Below are 20,153 nucleotides of genomic sequence, written 5' to 3'. Positions count from 1 at the left end.
GGGTTGAATGAGTAAGTGGGGGATGGGCCCCAGGGAAATAGTGAGGAAAGAGATTAACCTGAGATTCGTACAGTTGGGAAAGGGAGTGAGTCAAATAGTCAGGGCAGGAAGGAAAAAAGCAGAGAACAAGGTAGCACTGATAAATTAAACTGCATTTACTTCAATGCCAGAGGCCCAACAGGGAAGGCAGATGAAATCGGGGCAACATGAGTTTGACTGGGACAACACTACTATTATAGGACAAGCCAAACAGAGAACAGCCAGGGAATTCCCAGAGGCATGGCACTCATCCACAGATTCAATCAATAAACACATCGACCTGGACCCAATATACCGGCCACTGCAGCGGACAGCTGGAACTGACAACCGGAAGCGGCAGAGACAAACCACTATAAATGCCGGAGGAAACAAAACAGAAGCACTTCACAGGAGGCTCCCAAGCACTCAGGATGTCACCTAGACAGGGGATGAAACGTCTGCAACACAAATTCTCAGCTCGGCGAACAGAACCACAACAACGAACACCCGAGCTATAAATCTTCTCACAAACTTTGTGAATTTATTTTTGCAGAAAAACGTGGAAAGAAATTTGAAGCAATTGATACGTCGACTTCTGGCAGAGCTCCTTGATTCATTGGGACTTGGATATCAGCAGTCATTCAAATTGAGAAGAAATGTTTGCTTTTGTCTGGTTGAGAGGTTTTGGACACTGGTGTGGCAGGAAGAATACTGAGACACCCGAGTGAGGGAGATCCAGTGTGTTGACTGAAAAGTACTTCACACCATTTACTCAGCTTGGAATATCAAAATCTCACCCCTCACGTTGGGGACAGACTATGTACCCTTTGTATTTATAATTTCAAACCCAGAGCAACACAAGGAAAGCTCTCCTCATGGGGAAACCATGGAAATGCGGGGACTGTGGGAAAGGATTCCCTTCTCCCTCTGTGCTGGAAATACACAGACGTGTTCACACTGGGGAGAGGCCGTTCATCTGCCACCATTGCGGGAAAGGATTCATTCAGTTGTCTCAGCTGCAGACACACCAGCGTGTTCACACCGGAGAGAAGCCGTTCACCTGCTCAGTGTGCGGGAAGGGGTTTGCGAATTCTTCCAACCTGCGGGTGCACCAGCGGGTCCACACGAGAGAGAAGCCCTTCACGTGCTTGATGTGCGGGAAGAGATTCGCACATTCATCTGCACTGCTAATCCATCAGCGGGTCCACACTGGGGAGAGGCCGTTCACTTGCTCCGAGTGCGGGAAGGCTTTCCATCGTACAAGCAACTTGCGGAAGCATGAGCGGGTCCACACGGGGGAGAGACCCTTCAGGTGCCCCAAGTGCGGGAAGGGGTTCAGTCAGGTGGGCGACCTGCAGAATCACGAGCAGGTCCACTCGGGGGAGAGGCAACTCACCTGCTCTGAGTGCGGGAAAGCCTTCGGTCATGTGGGCGACCTGCGGAGGCACCAGCGGGTCCACACTGGGGAGAGGCCGTTCACCTGTCCCGAGTGCGGGAAGGCCTTCCGTTATGTTAGTAACCTACGGACCCACCAGCGGATCCACACAGGGGAAAAGCCATTCACCTGCCCAGAGTGCGGGAAGGGGTTCCATCATGTGGGCAACTTGCGGAATCACGAGCATGTCCACACGGGGGAGAGGCCATTCACCTGCCCTGAGTGCGGGAAGGCCTTCTGTCATGTGGGTGACCTGCAGAAGCACCAACGGGTCCACACCAGGGAGAGGCAATTTGCCTGCTCAGTGTGTGGGAAAGGGTTCAGTCATATGGGCAACTTACGAAAGCATGAGTGGGTCCACACAGAGGAGAGGCCCTTTACCTGCACTGTGTGCGGGAAGGGATTCATCAATTCTTCCAGCATGCTGACTCACCAGCGGGTCCACACCGGGGAGAGGCCATTCACCTGCTCTCAGTGTGGGAAGGGTTTCACCCACTCCTCCTACCTGCAGAAGCACCAGCGAGTTCATTTGCCATTGCAGGGGGATTGAAGGAGTGAGTGCCATTATCGACTGGACTATCAACCCAGCTCTGGGGACTCCCGGGTTTGCAGGGAAGATCTGAAGCTGTAACAAAGTTGGGTGGCAATAAAGGTTACCTAAATATACCACCGGACTCAGACTTTCATTAAAACTGAGCTCCAGCAGATTTTTGTTTTCATGCTGCTCATTTCTTTCAACCTCTCGCACTAAGTTTCCAATTTGTGTATCAGAAGCTAATAGTGTTAGGAACTGTTACATTTTTCATCTCTGCAGCTGCTGCATCATTTCATCAGCATTGTAAAGTTTACTGGCAGCAGTGCAAGGTGTGGGCTGTATTCACTAGAAACAAAGTTTAAAAACCACATAACAGCTGGTTATAGTCCAACAGGTTTATTTGGAAGGACGAGCTTTTGGAGTACTCCTTCATCGGGTAGTTGTGGAGCAGGATCATAGGACAGAATTTGTAGCAAAAGATTACAGTGTCATGCAACTGAAATGGTATATTGAACAAATCTAGATTGCTGTTATGTCTTTCACCTTTTAGAATGGGTTGCAGGTTTAGGTTCATTAATACGTAAATCACAGAACTACTTTTAAGTCACATTCTCGATGTAACTTAAGGTGACATTTCGGCTCAGACAATGCATTAAAGTTGAGGTCAGAGATCATCTGTATCCCAATCTTGAGTCAGACTGGTTCTATTTCCAAAGTAGGAATTCATAAAATATTGCGTGGATTGAATACCTGCAGACTGTGTGCTTTTTGAGCAAAACTGAATGTAACTGCATATATAATTCTGCAAATTCTGCAAGGTAGAAGAAAGAGGGTGGTGGTGGAGGGTTGCTTTTCAGACTGGAGGCCTGTGACCAGTGGTGTGCCACAAGGATCAATGCTGGGTCCACTACTTTTCATCATTTATATAAATGATTTGGATGTGAACATAGGAGGTATTAGTTAGTAGGTTTGCAGATGACACCAAAATTGGAGGCATAATAGACAGTATAACAGGATCTTGAACAGATGGGCCAGTGGGCTGAGGGTAGGCAGATGGAGTTTAATTTGGAGATGGAGATAAATGCAAGGTGCTGCCTTTTGGAAAAGCAGGACTTAGACACTTAATGGTAAGGTCCCAGGGAGTGTTGCTGAACAAAGAGACCTTGGAGTGCAGATTCATAGCTCCTTGAAAGTGGAGTTGCAGGTAGATAGGATAGTGAAGAAGGTGTTTGGTATGCTTTCCTTTATTGGTCAGAGCATTGAGCATTGGTTAGGCCACTGTTAGAATATTGCGTGCAATTCTGGTTTCCTTCCTATCAGAAGGATGTTGTGAAACTTTTAAATCTTTTCTGAACCCTTTCAAGGATGTTGCTAGTGTTGGAGGGATCGAGCTATTGGGAGAGGCTGAATAGGCTGGGACTATTTTCCTTGGAGGATCAGAGGCTGAGAGGTGACCTTATTGAGGTTTATAAAATCATGAGGGGCATGGATAGGGTAAATAGACAAAGTCTTCTCCCTGAGGTTGGGGAGTCCAGAACTATAGGGCATAGGTTTAGGGTGAGAGGGGAAAGATATAAAAGGGACCCAAAGGAGCAACTTTTTTCACACAGGGTGGTGTGTATGGATGGAGCTGCTGGAGGAAGTGGTTGAAGCTGGTGCAATTACACCATTTAAAAGGCACCTGGATGGGTTTATGAATAGGAAGGGTTTAGAGGGATATGGGCCAAGTGCTGGCAAATAGGACCAGATTAGATTAGGATATCTAGTTGGCATGGACAAGTTGGACTGAAGGGTCTGTTTCCATGCTGTATATCTCTATGACTCTGACTCTAAATGCAAGTTCACCCCATAGTATGTGTGTGCATGTGAGTTTGTGTGAGAGTGTGTGCTTAAGAGTGCATGTTTGTGTATGTGCATGTGAGGTAAAGTGTGTGTGTGATGGGAGTATAAGCCTGTCAGAGGGTGAGAGTTTCGGAGGAGGGCGGGGGGGTGGGGGGGGTGTTGGTGAATGTGTGTGTGTCTGAGAGGGGTATGGATAAAAGCAAGGGGTTGCATCTTGGTAAAACAAACAAAGCAGCACTTGTACAATTAATGGGAGGGCCCTGGGTCTTGATGTAGAACAGAGATACCTGGGGGTTTCAGCACATAATTCTTTGAAAGTTACACCATTGGTAGATAGGGTGGTTAAGAAGGCGCTTAGCACATTTGCCTTCATGCTTTGTACTTTCTCACAAATATGGTGCACCAAAAGACAGAATTTTTATAAGACATGGCAGCCCTTTTTGAATTATCTGGAAGCAGATTTGTCTGCCATTTTAATTAGGGCCTTTGTGTAGCCATGTTGGTTTGGTTTAGTGAACTCTATGCCCTGACAGGAAGAATTTCAAACAAATGTTGGGGTAATAATTGATGCTCTTGAAGATTGAGAGCTATGGTCTTATTGCACATTATTTATTGATCTGTAGTGAGTATAGTTTTGATATGTTTTGTGTAGTAGTTGGTTTACTGTTGTTGTTAGAATGTTATTTTCATATTTTTATAGCTTTATCATTCAGAAAAAGGTTGCAATAAAAGTATTAAAATGTCTAATGCTTTGTGTCTGTGACATTGTTATCAGTCAAGGATAGTTTCCCTATCACCACCAAGCCCCTGAATCAGTATCTAATTAAGGAAACTACAAACATCCATAAGTAGAGAAAACAGCAGCTGTATTTAAGAGACAGAAGGTGAGGTGTTTTTTCTCCAGGCGTCAGGTGGTTAGAGTTTGGTGGTGGTGGAGGGAGAGTTAAAATGATCGGCCACAGGGCAGTGGAGTCATTTAATTTCAGTGTCCCAGAGCTGGTCTCTAAAATGTTCTGCAAGTTGGCCTCCATTCTCCCCAATGTAGAGGAGACCAGGTAGAGAACTGGACATATTTATAAGATTTATTTATTTATAAGTTGTATAAATCTTAATCTCCCAGAGTTATTTTCTAAAAAAATTTAAATTAAATTGGGCGACAATGAAACAGTTTGTTGATCAGACTTGAATCATCACCCTCAAATGAGACAATGCCATTGACAGCAGTGAACAGCTGTTTTTGTTAAAAAGCACAAGTTCTTGATTTATTTTCACATCTTACTGATATTCACATCTGCACATTCAATGTCAAACTCTGACATCAGAAATGACATGACACCATTAATTTTTTCTTACAATAATCCAACAAACAAATTAATAACACAATGAATACCAAGTCCGATTAATATGAAATTAAATTTGACCAAATAAAATGTAAAATCAAATGGGAGATAACAAATGGGGGAAGGGCAGAAGGCAAGAAATGCAGCATCATAGAAGGTGCTCCACCAGGGAGTGTATTTTACCAACTACAACTGCTCAATATAAACAAACACTCTGATATGATCCTCCGGTTTTAATGTAAACCATAGCCCCATACAGTAGGTACCATTTAAATAAGTTAATAGATACAAGCCTTGAGCAAATCCAGCCTCCAGCCGGACCCCCCGCTTCTTGGAGCTCGGACCTTCCTCCAGTTCCGGGGGGTTGTTGAGCTCCTGGGCTCCGGCCGCCGCCGAAGCAGCCGCGGGCGCCGGCTCTCTCTCCTCCACCGCCGACATTTTTAATTTGTTTTCTCGTTCACCCGGTAACCGTCACCTCCCCCTTCCCGGGCCCCGGGAATTATACACACATAAACAATAAACCCCACCGGGGACTGTCTCCTTTTCTTCACAACTTTTGTTTGAAAAGTTCCGGCTTTAATTTGAAATGTATTTTAAAGGTATTTTCTGAGGTAAACGATGCCTGTCTGCCCCCTCCCTCCGTCAGAAACCGCCCGCTGAGTCGATGAGAAAACCGCAGCCTCGCGCCGCCATCTTTGTTTTTCTTCTTTCCGTCTCCTCCTCCAGTGACGCGCGTCATCCAAGCCCCCTCCAATCAGAGCGCACCTTACTCCACCTGACCAATGGCGGCTGGCTTTGTGCGTCGTGTTGGTCCCACCCTCTGTAATATCTCTCTCCGATTAGTCGGTACCGACCACAAGCTTTGGGATTAGTTGGGAATTTCACAACCATGTCAGTGTATCCGCCCTTTTCATTCCCGTTCATTCATTCAACAGCAGATGACCCAATTTACTGCAACGGGCTCTGGGGCTATAGCGGTAGTGTCACATATTCAGGGGGAAGATGTGATTTTTAACGTTATCAACCAATTCAACTCTGGCACCTCCGCATCCATTCATTCAATCGAAGAGGGCTCAATTTAGTGCAATGGGCTCTGAGGGTATAATATTTGTATCCCATGTTGGGAAGAAACCTCTCCCCACTCATTCACTCGAAGAGGGCCTATTTGCTGCAGAGGTTTTTTTTTATGGCGCAGTGGTAGTGTCCCTACCTTCGAGCCCTGAAATCCCACTGCTATGAGGATGCGTAATAACAAATTTTTTAGTCATAAGTCACATGACACCAGGTTATAGTCCAGCAGGTTTGGTTGGAGGGGATCTTACAGAAATATATTAAATTATGAAAGAAATAAAAGTAGGATGTTGCATTGGTAGGTGAGACTAGGATAAGAGCACACGGCCTCAAGATTAGAGGAAGCAGGTTTAAAACTGAACTGAGAAGAAACTTCTTCACCCAGAGGGTTGTTAATCTATGGAATTCCTTGCCCAGGGAAGTATTTGACATTACTTCAGCAATCACTAGAAGCAGTAGATATGTTTTTGAAAAATAAAAGAATTAAGGATATGGTGAAAACGCAGGTAAGTGCAGCATAGTCCACGAAAAGATTAGTCAGATTGAGTGGTGGAGCAGACTCGAAGGGCCGGAAGGCTGACTCTTGCTCCTAGTTCTTATGCTCTTATGTTGAAATCACAAGCTTTTGGAGTGTAGTCACTTCAGCAGATGAAGTCATGAAAAAACAAGTGCAGGAAAGAGAATTTAGATAAATGAAAGACAGAGCATCTCAATGGTCAATTACTTACTCCCATTCCTATTTGATTATCTTACTACACAGCAAGTTGTGTTTTCCAAACATTAATTTTATTTCCATTGTTTAAAATCAAATATTTAAGGTGAACAGTTTGTTTTTCGTCACTTGGACACACTGTGAATATCATAAACCCTCTCATGAGATATCATAGGAACAATTCATAAACTAGATTTGTCACTGAGTCATTCAAGGAGATATAGAAAGGAGAAAAAATCCCAACATGTGCAGGATGCTAACGAAAAGTTAGCAACCTGAAATGGTAACAGGAGCAAGTGAACAGCCCCAATCAGGAAACTCATATTAGATTAGATTACTTACAGTGTGGAAACAGGCCCTTCGGCCCAACAAGTCCACACCGCCCCGCCGAAGCGCAACCACCCATACCCCTACATTTACCCCTTACCTAACACTACGGGCAATTTAGTATGGCCAATTCACCTGACCTGCACATCTTTGGACTGTGGGAGGAAACCGGAGCACCTGGAGGAAACACATGCAGACACGGGGAGAACGTGCAAACTCCACACAGTCAGTCGCCTGAGGCGGGAATTGAACCCGGATCTCTGGCGCTGTGATGCAGCAGTGCTAACTGCTGTGCCACCGTGCCGCCCACTACAGTACCTTGTACTATTCTTCACTGAACACTGCAATTGCTTTCCTTTTCAGTTTAATGATCCATAATTGAATCTGACTCCAACACACTCTCTGGCAGACAGTTCCAGAGGTCAAAGTAATTTCAATCATTAACGAAGTTAGTTTTGGATCCATCCCAAAGACAATTCCGATGGACTTTTGCTTCCAAACATTTACAGCAAGTTCTTGGTATGGACACATTTCCAACTTAGTAGGTTTATTCCAGTTTTATAACATATTGGGGTGGCACACTGCTTAGCATTGCTACCTCACAGCATAAGGGACCCAGGTTCAATTCCAGCCTCAGGTAACTGTCTGTGTGGAGTTTGCACGTTTTCCCTGTCTGCACAGGTTTCCTTCCACTGTCTAAAGAGGGGCTTCGGTACATCTGTGTGGACCTCCTCCAATTAACTGAGGGCAATGGGGCACTGTGAGGATCAACAGATCAGACAGTCAGTCAGCAACTTCTCTCCGGGAGACCTGTCTCAAGAAAGGCAGCGGTTTCTTATCTCATCCATTCTCCTACCCTCCACACCGACAGTCGCCCCAAGGGTGGAATTGATCCTTGGTTCCTGGTGCCATGAGGCAGTGCTAATCACTGAGTCACAATGCCACCCCTGAGCCGTGAGGTTGCAGTCCAATGGAAAACAAATACAGTGCACCAACTCTCCCACTGCACCCACTGTCAGGAGAATCAGTCCTGGGGGGGACTCATGGCAATGTCAGCGTTGGAATCTGATTGTTGTGAGCGCTGGTGCCCCCGCTGGTGCTTCCGCAAATTGCGGGAAAATGTAAACCTCTTCCCGCACTCAGGGCAGCTGAAGGGCCTCTCCCCGGTGTGGACTCGCTGGTGCTTCAGCAGGGCAGAGGAATCACTGAAGGCCTTCCTGCACTCGGGGCAGCTGAATGGCCTCTCCCCCGTGTGGACCCGCCGGTGGGTCAGCAGCGTGGAGGAGCGGGTAAAGCCCTTCCCGCACTCGGGGCAGGAGAACGGCTTCTCTCCAGTGTGGACGCGCCGGTGCCGAAGCAGGGCAGAGGAATTGCTGAAGGCCTTCCCGCACTCGGGACAACTGAATGGCCTCTCCTTGGGCCACGAGGTTAGAGGAAACAGCAAAACCCTTCCCGCACTCGGGGCAGGAGAACGGTCTCTCGCAGGTGTGGATCCGCTGGTGGGTCAGCAGGTTGGAGGGCTGGGTAAAGCACTTTCCGCACTGGAGGCAGGAGAAGGGCCTCTCCCCAGTGTGGACCCGCTGGTGCCTCAGCAGGTGGGAAGACCTGCTGAAGGCCATCCTGCACTCTGGGCAGCTAAAGGGCTTCTCACCCGTGTGGACCCGCAGATGGGTCAGCAGAGCAGAAGAGCGGGTGAAGCCCTTCCTGCACTCAGGGCACGAGTACGGTCTTTTCCCCGTGTGGACCCACTGGTGCCTCAGCAGGGTAGAGGAATCACTGAAGGCCTTCCTGCACTCAGGGCAGCTGAATGGCCTCTCCCCTCTGTGGACCCGCTGGTGCTTCAGCAGGTCCGACGATTTGCTGAAGGCCTTCCCACACTCAGAGCAGGGGAAGGGCCTCTCCCCAGCGTGGACGCGCTGGTGGGCCAGCAGGTGGGAGGAGTAGGTGAAGCCCTTCCCACACTCAGGGCAGGAGAATGGCTTCTCCCCAGTGTGGACTCGGCGGTGGTCCAGCAGGTGGGAGGAGCAAGTAAAGCCTTTCCCGCACTCGGGGCAGGAGAATGGCCTTTCCCCGGTGTGACTTCGCCGATGAATCTCCAGGACAGATGGGGCATTGAAGCCTCTCCCGCAGTCGCAACACTTCCATGGTTTCTCCACGGTGTGGGATTCCTCTGGTTTCACCATGGCCGCAGCTACAGCCCCTGCCCACAGTAAATTTCTCTTTCCTGGCTGTATAACTGTTTCAGGCTTTACACACAGTGCGCTGTAACAGTAGAGACTCTCATCCAGTCCCACTAATGCTGAAAATGGTCTGAAACAGAAACCAAAATGTTTTGCTCCTTCTCACAAAATCATAGTTCAAAATCGTTGAGGTCCCGATGGATTGAGTGACTGTCAGACATTGATGTGAAAGTGGGGACTGTAGACGCTGGAGAGGAGTTGAAAAGTGCAGTGCTGGAACAGTACAGCAGGTCAGGCAGCATCCAAACAGCAGGAGAATCGACGATTCAGGCATAGGCCCTTCATCTGTTGATTTTTAAACTTCAGTCTTCACATCTTCAAATACTCTGGAAAAAGAGATTCCAAAAGTCATCACGGTCAGTCCAAGGTAGAAATTCAGAACAAGCTACTCCACTTTCTGCAGAACATTTTTTTCTTTTGCTGTTCCACAAAATTGAAAGCATCCCACACTCTCTCTCTTCCTCTATTCTCACTCCCTCAAATTAATTCTCCTGAAGGTGCTGATTCAGGATCTTACAGGGACAGAAAAAGCAAAAACGTCAGGACTGACACCTTCGAATTTTGGATAACACCACATGAAAGTTAATATCTTTCAGGATGTTGGGATATTGCTGAGAGTGAGCGAGTCTGATTTTGGGAAGCAAAACAAGTGTAAATTCAGGTTGAACCTGCAATACAGCTTCTTGATAAAAAAAAAAGACATGAATTGGTTATCGTCCCTGTGGTGGTGGTGGTATGTGGTGGGTGGAATGTGACATTAAGGCATTGACACAGACAACCCCGAGAGAAACTAAATATACAGACATGGCAAATGTTAGTGGCAAGTCAGAGTCAGATCTACAGCACAGAAACAGCCCCTTCGGGCCAACCAGATATCCTAGCCTAATCTAGTCCCATTTACCAGCACTTGGCCCATATCCCTCTAAACCTTTCCTATTCATATACCTATCCAGATGCCTTTTAAATGTCATAGCTGTATCAACATCCACCACTTCCTCTGGAGCTCATTCCTTACACACACCACCCTCTGCATGAAAAGGTTACTCCTTCGGACCCTTTTAAATCTTGCCCTCCTCCACCCTAAACCTTTTACCCTCTAGTTCTGGACTCTCTCACCCAGGGAAATGTCCTTGTCTATTTACCCTATCCATGCCTCTCATGATTTTATTAATGACCCTCAGTCACCCCTCAGCCTCTGATGCACGAGGAAAAACAGCCCAGCCCATTCAGCTCAAACCCTGGCAACATCCTTTTAAATGCGTTCTGAACCCTTTCAAGTTTCACAACATCATTCTGATAGGAGCGAGACCAGAATTGCACACAATATTCCAAAAGTGGAATATTGTACAGCCACAACACAACTTCCCAACTCTTATCCTCAGTCAGAGGATTGGGAAAGTTTTCAAAACCCACAAAAGACAGCCAGGAAAGAATGCAGGGACAAACCAAATTTGAGGGTCAGCTTGGAAGCATCAATGAGAAATCGGCGGACTGGGTTTATTGGGTATCCGTTCCTCTTGAGTACGTATACATAGTTCCTCTGGGCTGCAATGTGTGGTGGCTCGTTGAAATAATCTCCTGATGCAGCTTCATTTGTGGGTGTTGGGATGATTGCTTCTGTAGTTAGGTATTTGGTCCGTGTGTATTGTTTCTTGTGGACGCTAGTGTGAAGTTCCCCATTGACTGTTCGCTCTACTGTGACATCTAGGAAATGGCACTTTGTTGTTGTTCTCCTCTTTAAACCAGGAGCCCCCCTCAGGCCCATAGTCTCATTACCTGGAACACCTATATACAGACTAGTCAAAGACCTCCACTAAAGACTAAAACACCAAGTCGAAGATTCATGCCACTCCATTCACTCCACCCAAGAATTCCTGAACACCAAAGACACCAAGATAGAAGAGGATGAAATAATGCTGTCCTTTGACATAACAGCCCCGTTCACATCCATTAACATCAACGTGGCCAAAGAAACACTGACTACACTACAAGAACCACCAAAGACACAAACACCAAACAGCACCAACTTCATCAGCAAAGATAACATTGTCAAGCTTGTGGACCCGTATCTTATCACCTACGTCACATTCAATAACAAGCCCTACAAACAAATCAACAGAACACCCATGAGACCACCAATATCAAGATTCCGAGCAGAAGCAATAATGCAGAGACTCGAACAAACAGCCCTCCCAATGCTCCAACCCAAATTTTGGGTCCGCCACAGTGATGACACCTTTGTCATCAGAAAATGAAACAAATTAGAGGAAACCTACAACACCATCAACAATATCCTTACTGGCACAAAATTCACAAAAGAAGAGAACAACAACAAAGTGCCAGTGGTTAGCACTGCTGCCTCACAGCACCAGAGACCCGGGTTCAATTCCCGCCTCAGGCAACTGACTGTGTGGAGTTTGCACATTCTCCCCGTGTCTCCCCGTTTCCTCCCACAGTCACAAAAATGTGCAGGTCAGGTGAATTGGCCATGCTAAATTGCCCGTAGGGTTAGGTAAGGGGTAAATGTAGGGGTATGGGTGGGTTGCGCTTCGGCGGGTCGGTGTGGACTTGTTGCGCTGAAGGGCCTGTTTCCAAACTGTAATGTAATCTAATCTAATATAAAAACACTATTTCAACGTGCCACTACACACTGCACCACCCAGGAACTACGAAGAGCAGAAGATAAATATTTATACAGCATATTCAAGAAGAACGGTACCCAATAAACCCTGTCCGCTGATTTCTCAACAACAAACTCAAACAAGCAGACACATGCGCAGAAACCCTAGCCACATTACCTTCCATCAAAGACATCTGTGAAATGATGTCCAGACAATTCAAACCTCTCCACATCATGGTAGCCCACAAATCTACCAACACACTTAAGCAGCAGCTAATGAACCTGAAAAAACAAATGTTATTTACAAATTACCATGCAAGGAAGTATAGACATGGACTCTACCCCCATAGTTCTCGGTGGCAAGAAATGCTGGGATGAGATAAGGAAGATTTTTTTCAGTCAGAAAGAGGTGACTCTCTGGAACTCATTGCCACTTAAACGAGGCAAGTAACTGAGTGCTTTTAAAACAGATAAAGATAGTAAGGAAATTACTATCATTAGTAAGGAAATCAAGGGTTACAGGGGGGATGCAGGAGAATGGGGTTGAGAAACATTGGCCATGATCGAATGGTGGAGCAGACTCAACAAGTCGAATGGATTGATTCTGCTTCTGTATCTTATGGATCTGTAACCACAAAGATCTGACTTAATTTTCACTACTTTTACTGTGTTCCTGTCGTATTTATGGCAAGCATGTGGCAATACGTTGTAGATTTCTCAAGCTAGATCTTCTAATTTCATATCAAATATTGATAATTGGAGCTAATATTAGAGAGAATAAAGGTGCTTATTTCTTGGATAAATAAACCTGTCATGCATTTTAAGCTTAAACCTTGCATACTTGCGAAATTAGAGTTGCCATTTTGCCCGCTGTCATCAAATCTCCAATAATACTTCCCTTTTACTTGATAACCCATTTTGGGAAATAATAAACATAACTGAGGTTTCGTGTTTTATGCAAGCGCTTTAAGCTTTTGATATAATGATTTTAAGCCATCTACACAGAGTGTGATTGAATTTCTAAACTTAAGTAACAGCCTTAAAGTATTGTTATTTGTGTCACTCACATAACTGTAATTAATGTAAATATTGAATTAAACTTATTGAAAAGAACATACTTGCTGAATTAGAGTCAGCATTGTTTTCAATCCTTTGTCCATTATTCCCTTTCACCTCATTACCTATTTTAGAGAAAGAAAAAGATTGCATATGTTTGAACATTTACTTTTTTTGGCAATATTTTAAAATGAAGAAAGCTGTTCAGTCAACTTCAATCTTCATCCGGTCACTTTTTAGAAAAGGTTTTGAGCACAGTTATAAAATAATACTTGATAGAGGTTTATAAGATAATCAGAGGAATAGATAGAGTAGACAGTCAGAAACTTTTTCCCCGGGTACAACAGAGTGTTACAAGGGGACATAAATTTAAGGTGAAGGGTGGAAGGTATAGGGGAGATGTCAGGGGTGGGTTCTTTACCCAGAGAGTGGTGGGGGCATGGAATGCGCTGCCCGTGGGAGTGGTAGAGTCGGAATCATTGGCGACCTTTAAGCGGCATTTGGATAGGTACATGGATGGGTACTTAATCTAGGTTAGAAGTTCGGCACAACATCGTGGGCCGAAGGGCCTGTTCTGTGCTGTATTGTTCTATGTTCTAATAATGCAAGGTTACCTAATTTGCACCATTGCTTGAGACAGATTTAATAGTACAAGAAGTTATGATCTCCATTCAGTAATGTCTTGATTTGAACATAGTTTAAGTTAAGCTAAGGGTGTTGCAGGAATTGAAGTCATTGTGAAAATGTTACCAGGGAAAACATTGGATAAAAAAAATTCTGGTTTGAGTTTGTTCTTTGGGTATAAACAGATACTGAATCCAAGTGTCCTCCCAATCTTCTTAAAATATCCCACAAAATAAACACAATGCAACCTAAATAAATCAGGCCCAAAAGAAATTCAGAACCCACACTAATATATGGCAAGGAGGAAAGTTTTAGACTACAGGGCAATAAAGATGGGTTGGTCAGATGGGCAGAACAATGACAGATGGAGTTCAATCCTGAAAAGATTGAGATGATACATTTCAGGAGGATCAACAGGCAAGGGAGTACATGATGAATCACAAGAACTTAGAATGTACTGAAGATCAGAGAAAGGTATATGTGTTCATAGATTCTTGAAGGCAACAGGACATGTGGATGAAATGGTTAAGGCAGCATATGAAATACTTGCCCTTAATAGTTAAGGCATTGAACATGAGAGCCAGGAGATCATAATGGAACTGTACAAGACATTCGTTGGGCCACAGCTGGAGTAGTGGATCTGGTCGTCACATTATTAGAAGGATGTGATGGCACTAGAAAGGGTGCAGAAGGGAATACTAACCCAGGGTGGTGCATGTTGGTGGGTTTCAGCTATGAGAGTGATTAGATCGGCTGAGGGTATTTTCCTTAGAGCAGAGAAGGATGGGTGAGGACCTGTTTGTACAGATAAGACACTTAGGGTCTAGATTGGAAGAAACTTTTCCCCTTGGTGGACGGCTTCAGCAATTAGGGGACATAGATTTAAGGAAAGAGATAGGACATTTTAATGGAATTTAAGGAAAAATATCACCTAGAATGTGCTGGAGATGGAGGAATTTACTTATGGGAAGAATTGGTTTGTTTGAAGGGATGGATATAATGAAATAAAACTAGTTCAGAAGATCATTATAATGTGCTAAGAAAAAGAACTGGAGGTAGAATAGTGGAAACAATCTAAAGAAGTTTCATTGTCCCATCTGAGAAAAACAATTCTGCTAAACTTCTCAAACGAACCCAAACATGTGTCAGAACTTGTTTGTTTAAAATCAATTGAATCTATTCCAAGTATTTAGGAAAATGAGAATCATCTTTAATCCTGGCCCTATTGGCTGCAACCAAAAGTGATAGGAAGCTTTTTCAGTTTCATTGAAATGGAGCTGTCAGAGATATTGGCTCATTAGAAGAACAGAAGAGGGTTGTTTGAGCTTATTGAGCAGTTTGTAGACTCAAACAAGGATCCAGAAAACAATTTTCTGTGGCGCAGAAGCAAGGACAATTAACAAGGATTGATGTTGGTACTGTGTGTCCAAGTGTCTCAGCCTTCAAAGTTCTAGATAAGTTAAACTTCTGAAAATTTGAAGGTGTCAAAGGAAGATCAGTAGGGAATCAAGGGTTTTGGGGAAAAGGCAGGAAAATGGAATTGAGGGTTATCAGATCAGACATGATCTCACTGAATGGTGGAGCAGAATGGCCAATACTGCTATTTCTTGCGGTAAATCGATCTGGGAGTTGATAAAAGCTTTTGTATGATTTTTCTTTGTAGTCAGCAACATTTTGTACTTGGAAGAAGTTGGCTTTTGTGTTGGATCTCAAATAACGCTTAAGGCTCCACTGAGCAACCGAGGTTACATATCATCAAGTTAAATCAAAATAAGCAGCAAAATATATGGTAAAAGTGTAGGTGTGACTGCTGAAGGCCAAATAAGACAGTTTCAGTCGTAAAAATGTCTTTACTTCATAATATTTCGTTTTACATGCAGTCAGCGACAACTCAAGCCAATCAAGGTGTCGCAGAGTAAAGTTAGGTCTCACCAAAACAGCTGACATGTCCGTACAACACTGTTGTAGCGCTCTTTAACCACAGGGTATATACTAGTGATTCATTTATTTTTCACTTTCCCCAACGCCCCAAATTAGGTTGAGGTTTGTTACAGCATCCTGATGGGAAGCCCGATGTAACGTGCTCAGATTCTGCTGCAGTAGTGTGATGTGTTAAATTCCCAATGATTTTCAAAAAAAAAGAGTGAAAGGCAGTGGTTGCATGTGTTGACACCACAGGTATTATTTATATTGGCTTTGAGATAGGGAACAACCATCACCTCCCAAATTGTGTTTTGTTTGCACAGCAACTTTGAGTATGAAAAGCATTCTATTTTTAGACGGCCTAAATGCATACATCGTTTCTTATCAGCATACCTTAAAATCAACATTAAAAAGCACAAACAATTCATTTTCACTGTAAATTACATATTTTAAAATCAAATATTGCAAGACATACAAACACATCAAGAAGTCAAAATTTGTGAAGAAAGCACATCTTTTTTGACAGTTCAGTCAGGGAAAATCTTTGTTCTTGTGGTGGTCACTGGAGACTTACTCGATCAAATATTAACTACCAGTGTATCTCACAGAGATGCTGTATAAATCAAGATCTTATTGATCACTGTTGACAAAATTAAACCTATTGACCTGACTCTTTACAAAATAAGAACAGATTTTAGTGCATAACATTTTCCCATAATACAGACATTTTCAGTAGTGCAGTTATGTGAAAAGAAACCTGCGTTGTTAATTTAGTTTGTTGCTCCAATTCATAAATGTTGTTTTCATTTATTTTGAAAAATCAACCCTTCCACTCTTTCTAAAGGTACATGACACTTTATTTTTTTTTCTTTGCCAATTTTCTTTCACAACAAAAGCATTAACTTTTTTGGCATTGGGTGGGGGAGCTCTGCCAGCTGCCAATTTCTTCCTGAAATTGTTTCACTTGACATGAGTCTTGCCAATAAATGACAGCAACAGCAGCAGCTAATACTGATGATAACATTTCAACAAAAGTATACCAAGGTGCTTCACATTATGTATCACCCAAGCTGGAGAAATGTGAGGATCTCCTTCTCGGCCTTTCCCCTCAGCTGAGGTGTGGTGACCCTCAAGATAAACCACCACCAGCCATCTCTAATGAGAGAGAACAGTCTAATCCTCTGGGAAAACTGTGATGAATGTGTTTAAAGTTGAAAGACTGTTGAAATATAAGTGGTTAGCACTGCTGCCTCACAGCACCAGGGACCCGGGTTCAATCCCATCCTGGGGTGACTGTCTGAGTGGAGTGTGCACAATCTCCCAGTGTCTGTGGTTTCCTCCAGATGCTCCGGTTTCCTCCCACAATCCAAAGATATGCAGGCTAAGTGAATTGGATATGCTAAAATTGCCCATAGTGGTACATAAGTCAGGGGTAATTGTACAGGAATGGGCTTGGCTGGCATACTCTCTACAGGGTCGGTATGGAGCTGTTGGGCCGAAGGGCATATTCCCACACATAGGGATTCTATGACTGTAACAAACACGACATCTGACAAACAGGAATAAAACTAGCCACCAGGATATATGAACATCAACTAGCCACAAAAACACATGATTCACTATCACTAGTATCTTTACATACAGACAAAGGAGGACACCATGTTGACTGGGACCATACATCCATCCTATGACAAGCTACCATCCAATAAACCAACCAGAAACACACACAAGACTTCCTTGGAACATGTCATTCCAACTGGAAATCTATTGATTTGGACCCCATCTACCATGCTCTGAGAAAAAAGAACGGAAATTATATCACCCATCCTAAAACCAAAAGACATAAATAGAAAGCAGGACATAATACCAGCGCTTCACTCGACTCACTGATGTTGTTACCCAGTATGGTGATGAAACATCTGAAAATGACCTTCCAGCTCAGCGAGCAAACTTACATCCAGAATGATAAAATTCTGGTTGACACAAAGGCTGCCACAAAGTTGGAATTCTCTCCCAGAAATGACAGTTGATGGTGCCCTCACCAAGATGGATGCTCGCGCTCCCCGCCCCAAGACAACATGCATCTTACCCTCACGAATATGGCGACCGGTTGCCCCCAGAGGTCCTTCCCCAAACAAAGTAAACACTGGGCCTGTAGAGCTTTTGTTCACGGCCTCAGGCCTCCCCTAGGAGTTTATAAACTCCCCAGTCTCCCTCCTCCCGCGGTTTCCAATCCTCTCCTGTCTCACTGTCTCCTCTCGGTAAAAACAATGACTGCAGATGCTGGAAACCAGAGTCTAGATTAGAATGGTGCTGGAAAAGCACAGCAGTTCAGGCTGCATCCGAGGAGCAGTAAAATCAACATTTCGGGCAAAAGCCCTTCATCAGGATTACAGGCAGAGATCCTGAAGGGTGGAGAGATAAATGAGAGTAGGGTGGGGGTGGGGAGAAAGTAACAGAGTACAATAGGTGAGTGGGGGTGGGAAGAAGGTGATAGGTATGGGGGGAGGGGGTGGTGGAGTGGATAGGTGGAAAAGAAGATAGGCAGGTAGGACAAGTCATGGGGACAGTGCTGAGCTGGAAGTTTGGAAGTGGGGTGAGGTGGAGGAAGGGGAAATGAGGAAATTGTTGAAGTCCACATTGATGCCCTGGGGTTGAAGTGTTCCAAGGCGGAAGATGAGGCGTTCTTCCTCCAGGCATCTGGTGGTGAAGGAGCAGTGGTAAAGGAGGCCCAGGACCTCCATGTCCTCGGCAGATTGGGAGGGGGAGTTGAAATGTTGGGCCACGGGGCGGTGTGGTTGATTGGTGCGGGTGTCCCAGAGGTGTTCCCTAAAGCGCTCTGCTCGGAGGGGTCCAGTCTCCACATCTGGAGCAACGGATACAATGATATTGGTGAATGTGCAGGTAAAACTTTGACGGATGCGGAAGGCTCTTTTAGGGCCTTGGATGGAGGTGAGGGAGGAGGTATGGGCGCAGGTTTTGCAATTCCTGCAGTGGCAGGGGAAAGTGCCAGGATGGGAGGGTGGATCGTAGGGGGGCATGGACCTGACCAGGTAGTCAGAGGGAACGGTCTTTGAGGAAGGTGGAAAGGGATGGGGAGGGAAATATATCCCTGGTGGTGGGGTTTGTTTGGAGGTGGCAGAAATGTCGGAGGATGATTTGGTTTATGCGAAGGTTGGTAGGGTGGAAGGTGAGCACCAGGGGCGTTCTATCCTTGTTACGGTTGGAGGGGTGGGGTCTAAGGGCGGAGATGCGGGATGTGGACAAGATGCGTTGGAGGGCACTTTAACCATGTGGGATTGGAAATTGCAGTATCTTAAGGAGGAGGCCATCTGGTGTGTGTTCTGTGGTGGAACTGGTCCTCCTGGGAGCAGATACGGCGGAGGCAAAGGAATAGGAAATACGGGATGGCATTTTTGTAGGAGGTCGGGTGGGAAGAGGTGTAATCCAGGTAGCTGTGGGAGTCGGTGGGTTTATAAAACGCCGGTGTCGAGTCGGTCGTTATTAATGGAGATGGAGAGGTCCAGGAAGGGGAGGGAGGTGTCAGATGGTGCAGGTAAATTTAAGGTCAGGGTGGAATGTGTCAGTGAAGTTTGCTCAACCTCCTCGCGGGAGCACAAGATGGCGCCAATGCAGTCATGAATGTAGTGGAGAAAGAGGTGGGGAATGGTGCCGGTTTAATTACGGAAGATGGACTGTTCTACGTAGCCAACAAAGAGACAGGCATTGCTGGGGCCCATACGGGTGCCCATGGCTGTCCCTTTGGTCTGGAGGAAGTGGGAGGATTCGAAGGAGAAATTGTTAAGTGTGAGGACCAGTTCAGCCAGATGAATGAGAGTGTCGGTGGAAGGGTACTGTTGGGGACGTCGGGAGAGGCAGAAACGGAGGGATTGGAGGCCCTGGTCATGGCGGATGGAGGTGTAGAGGGATTGGGTATCCATGGTGAAGATGAGGCGTTGGGGGCTGGGGAAACGGAAGTCTTGGAGGAGGTGGAGGGCGTGGGTGGTGTCTCGAACGTATGTGGGGAGTTCCTGGACTCGGGGGGAATAGGACAGTGTCGAGGGAGGTACTCACTGTCTCCTCTCCCCGGGCGCTCAGGCCTGGCGACCTCTCCGGGATGTTTCCGAAACCTGTTTCTGTTCTGAAGGAGGATCACTGGACCCGTAACGTTCCCTCGGATTCTCTTGACACATGCAGCCAGGGCTGCTCAGCTTTCCCAGCGGGTCCTGTTCTTGTTCCTTAAGCCACCGGCGCCATTCCTCTCCCACACTCAGTAACACTGCCTTTGTCTCGCTACATGACCTACACTGCACATGCGCCAACTCACAAGGGGCTAGGTGGCCAGACCGTGACGTCACCCCGCGTGTCGTGGGCGCGGTTCGACGAGGCATCCAGCCAATCGGAGACAAT

The 20,153-nt window shown here is 45.5% G+C and overlaps 2 protein-coding genes across 2 annotated transcripts in view; one reads left to right on the top strand and one right to left on the bottom strand.

The window, feature by feature from the left end:
• Positions 1-3,943, top strand: part of LOC148143292 (uncharacterized) — a 91,020-nt gene extending 87,077 nt beyond the window's left edge. Inside the window, 1 exon segment of the mRNA XM_087975799.1 lies at positions 1,026-3,943. Within this exon segment, the coding sequence (XP_087831925.1) occupies positions 1,026-2,003 (978 nt within the window). The 3' untranslated portion in view covers positions 2,004-3,943.
• Positions 3,944-7,005: 3,062 nt separating this feature from the next.
• LOC148143291 (uncharacterized) lies at positions 7,006-20,120 on the bottom strand. The gene is made up of 4 exons (XM_087974159.1): positions 19,818-20,120; positions 13,259-13,321; positions 8,841-9,846; positions 7,006-8,689 (listed from the first exon to the last, which is right to left on the bottom strand). Exons 3-4 carry the CDS (start codon positions 9,461-9,463, stop codon positions 8,305-8,307), a joined length of 1,008 nt encoding a protein of 335 aa, XP_087830285.1. The 5' UTR covers positions 9,464-9,846; positions 13,259-13,321; positions 19,818-20,120; the 3' UTR covers positions 7,006-8,304.
• Between the last annotated feature and the right edge of the window lie 33 nt (positions 20,121-20,153).

Source organism: Chiloscyllium plagiosum, unplaced genomic scaffold (genome assembly GCF_037043375.1).
Source record: "Chiloscyllium plagiosum isolate Xiang-an unplaced genomic scaffold, Cpla_swu_hap1 HiC_scaffold_27, whole genome shotgun sequence".
NCBI classification, from domain to species: Eukaryota; Metazoa; Chordata; class Chondrichthyes; order Orectolobiformes; family Hemiscylliidae; genus Chiloscyllium; species Chiloscyllium plagiosum.
The sequence above is the reverse complement of the archived record's forward strand: the minus strand, read 5'-3'. Positions and strand labels throughout refer to the sequence as shown.

Excerpts from the sequence above, each read along its gene's own strand:
- LOC148143291 (XM_087974159.1), bottom strand. The coding sequence starts at position 9,463 with ATGGTGAAACCAGAGGAATCCCACACCGTGGAGAAACCATGGAAGTGT. Across the intron at positions 8,690-8,840 it reads CGGGTCCACACTGGGGAGAG|GCCATTCAGTTGTCCCGAGT; the intron begins GCCCTTCTCCTG and ends GCCCAAGGAGAG.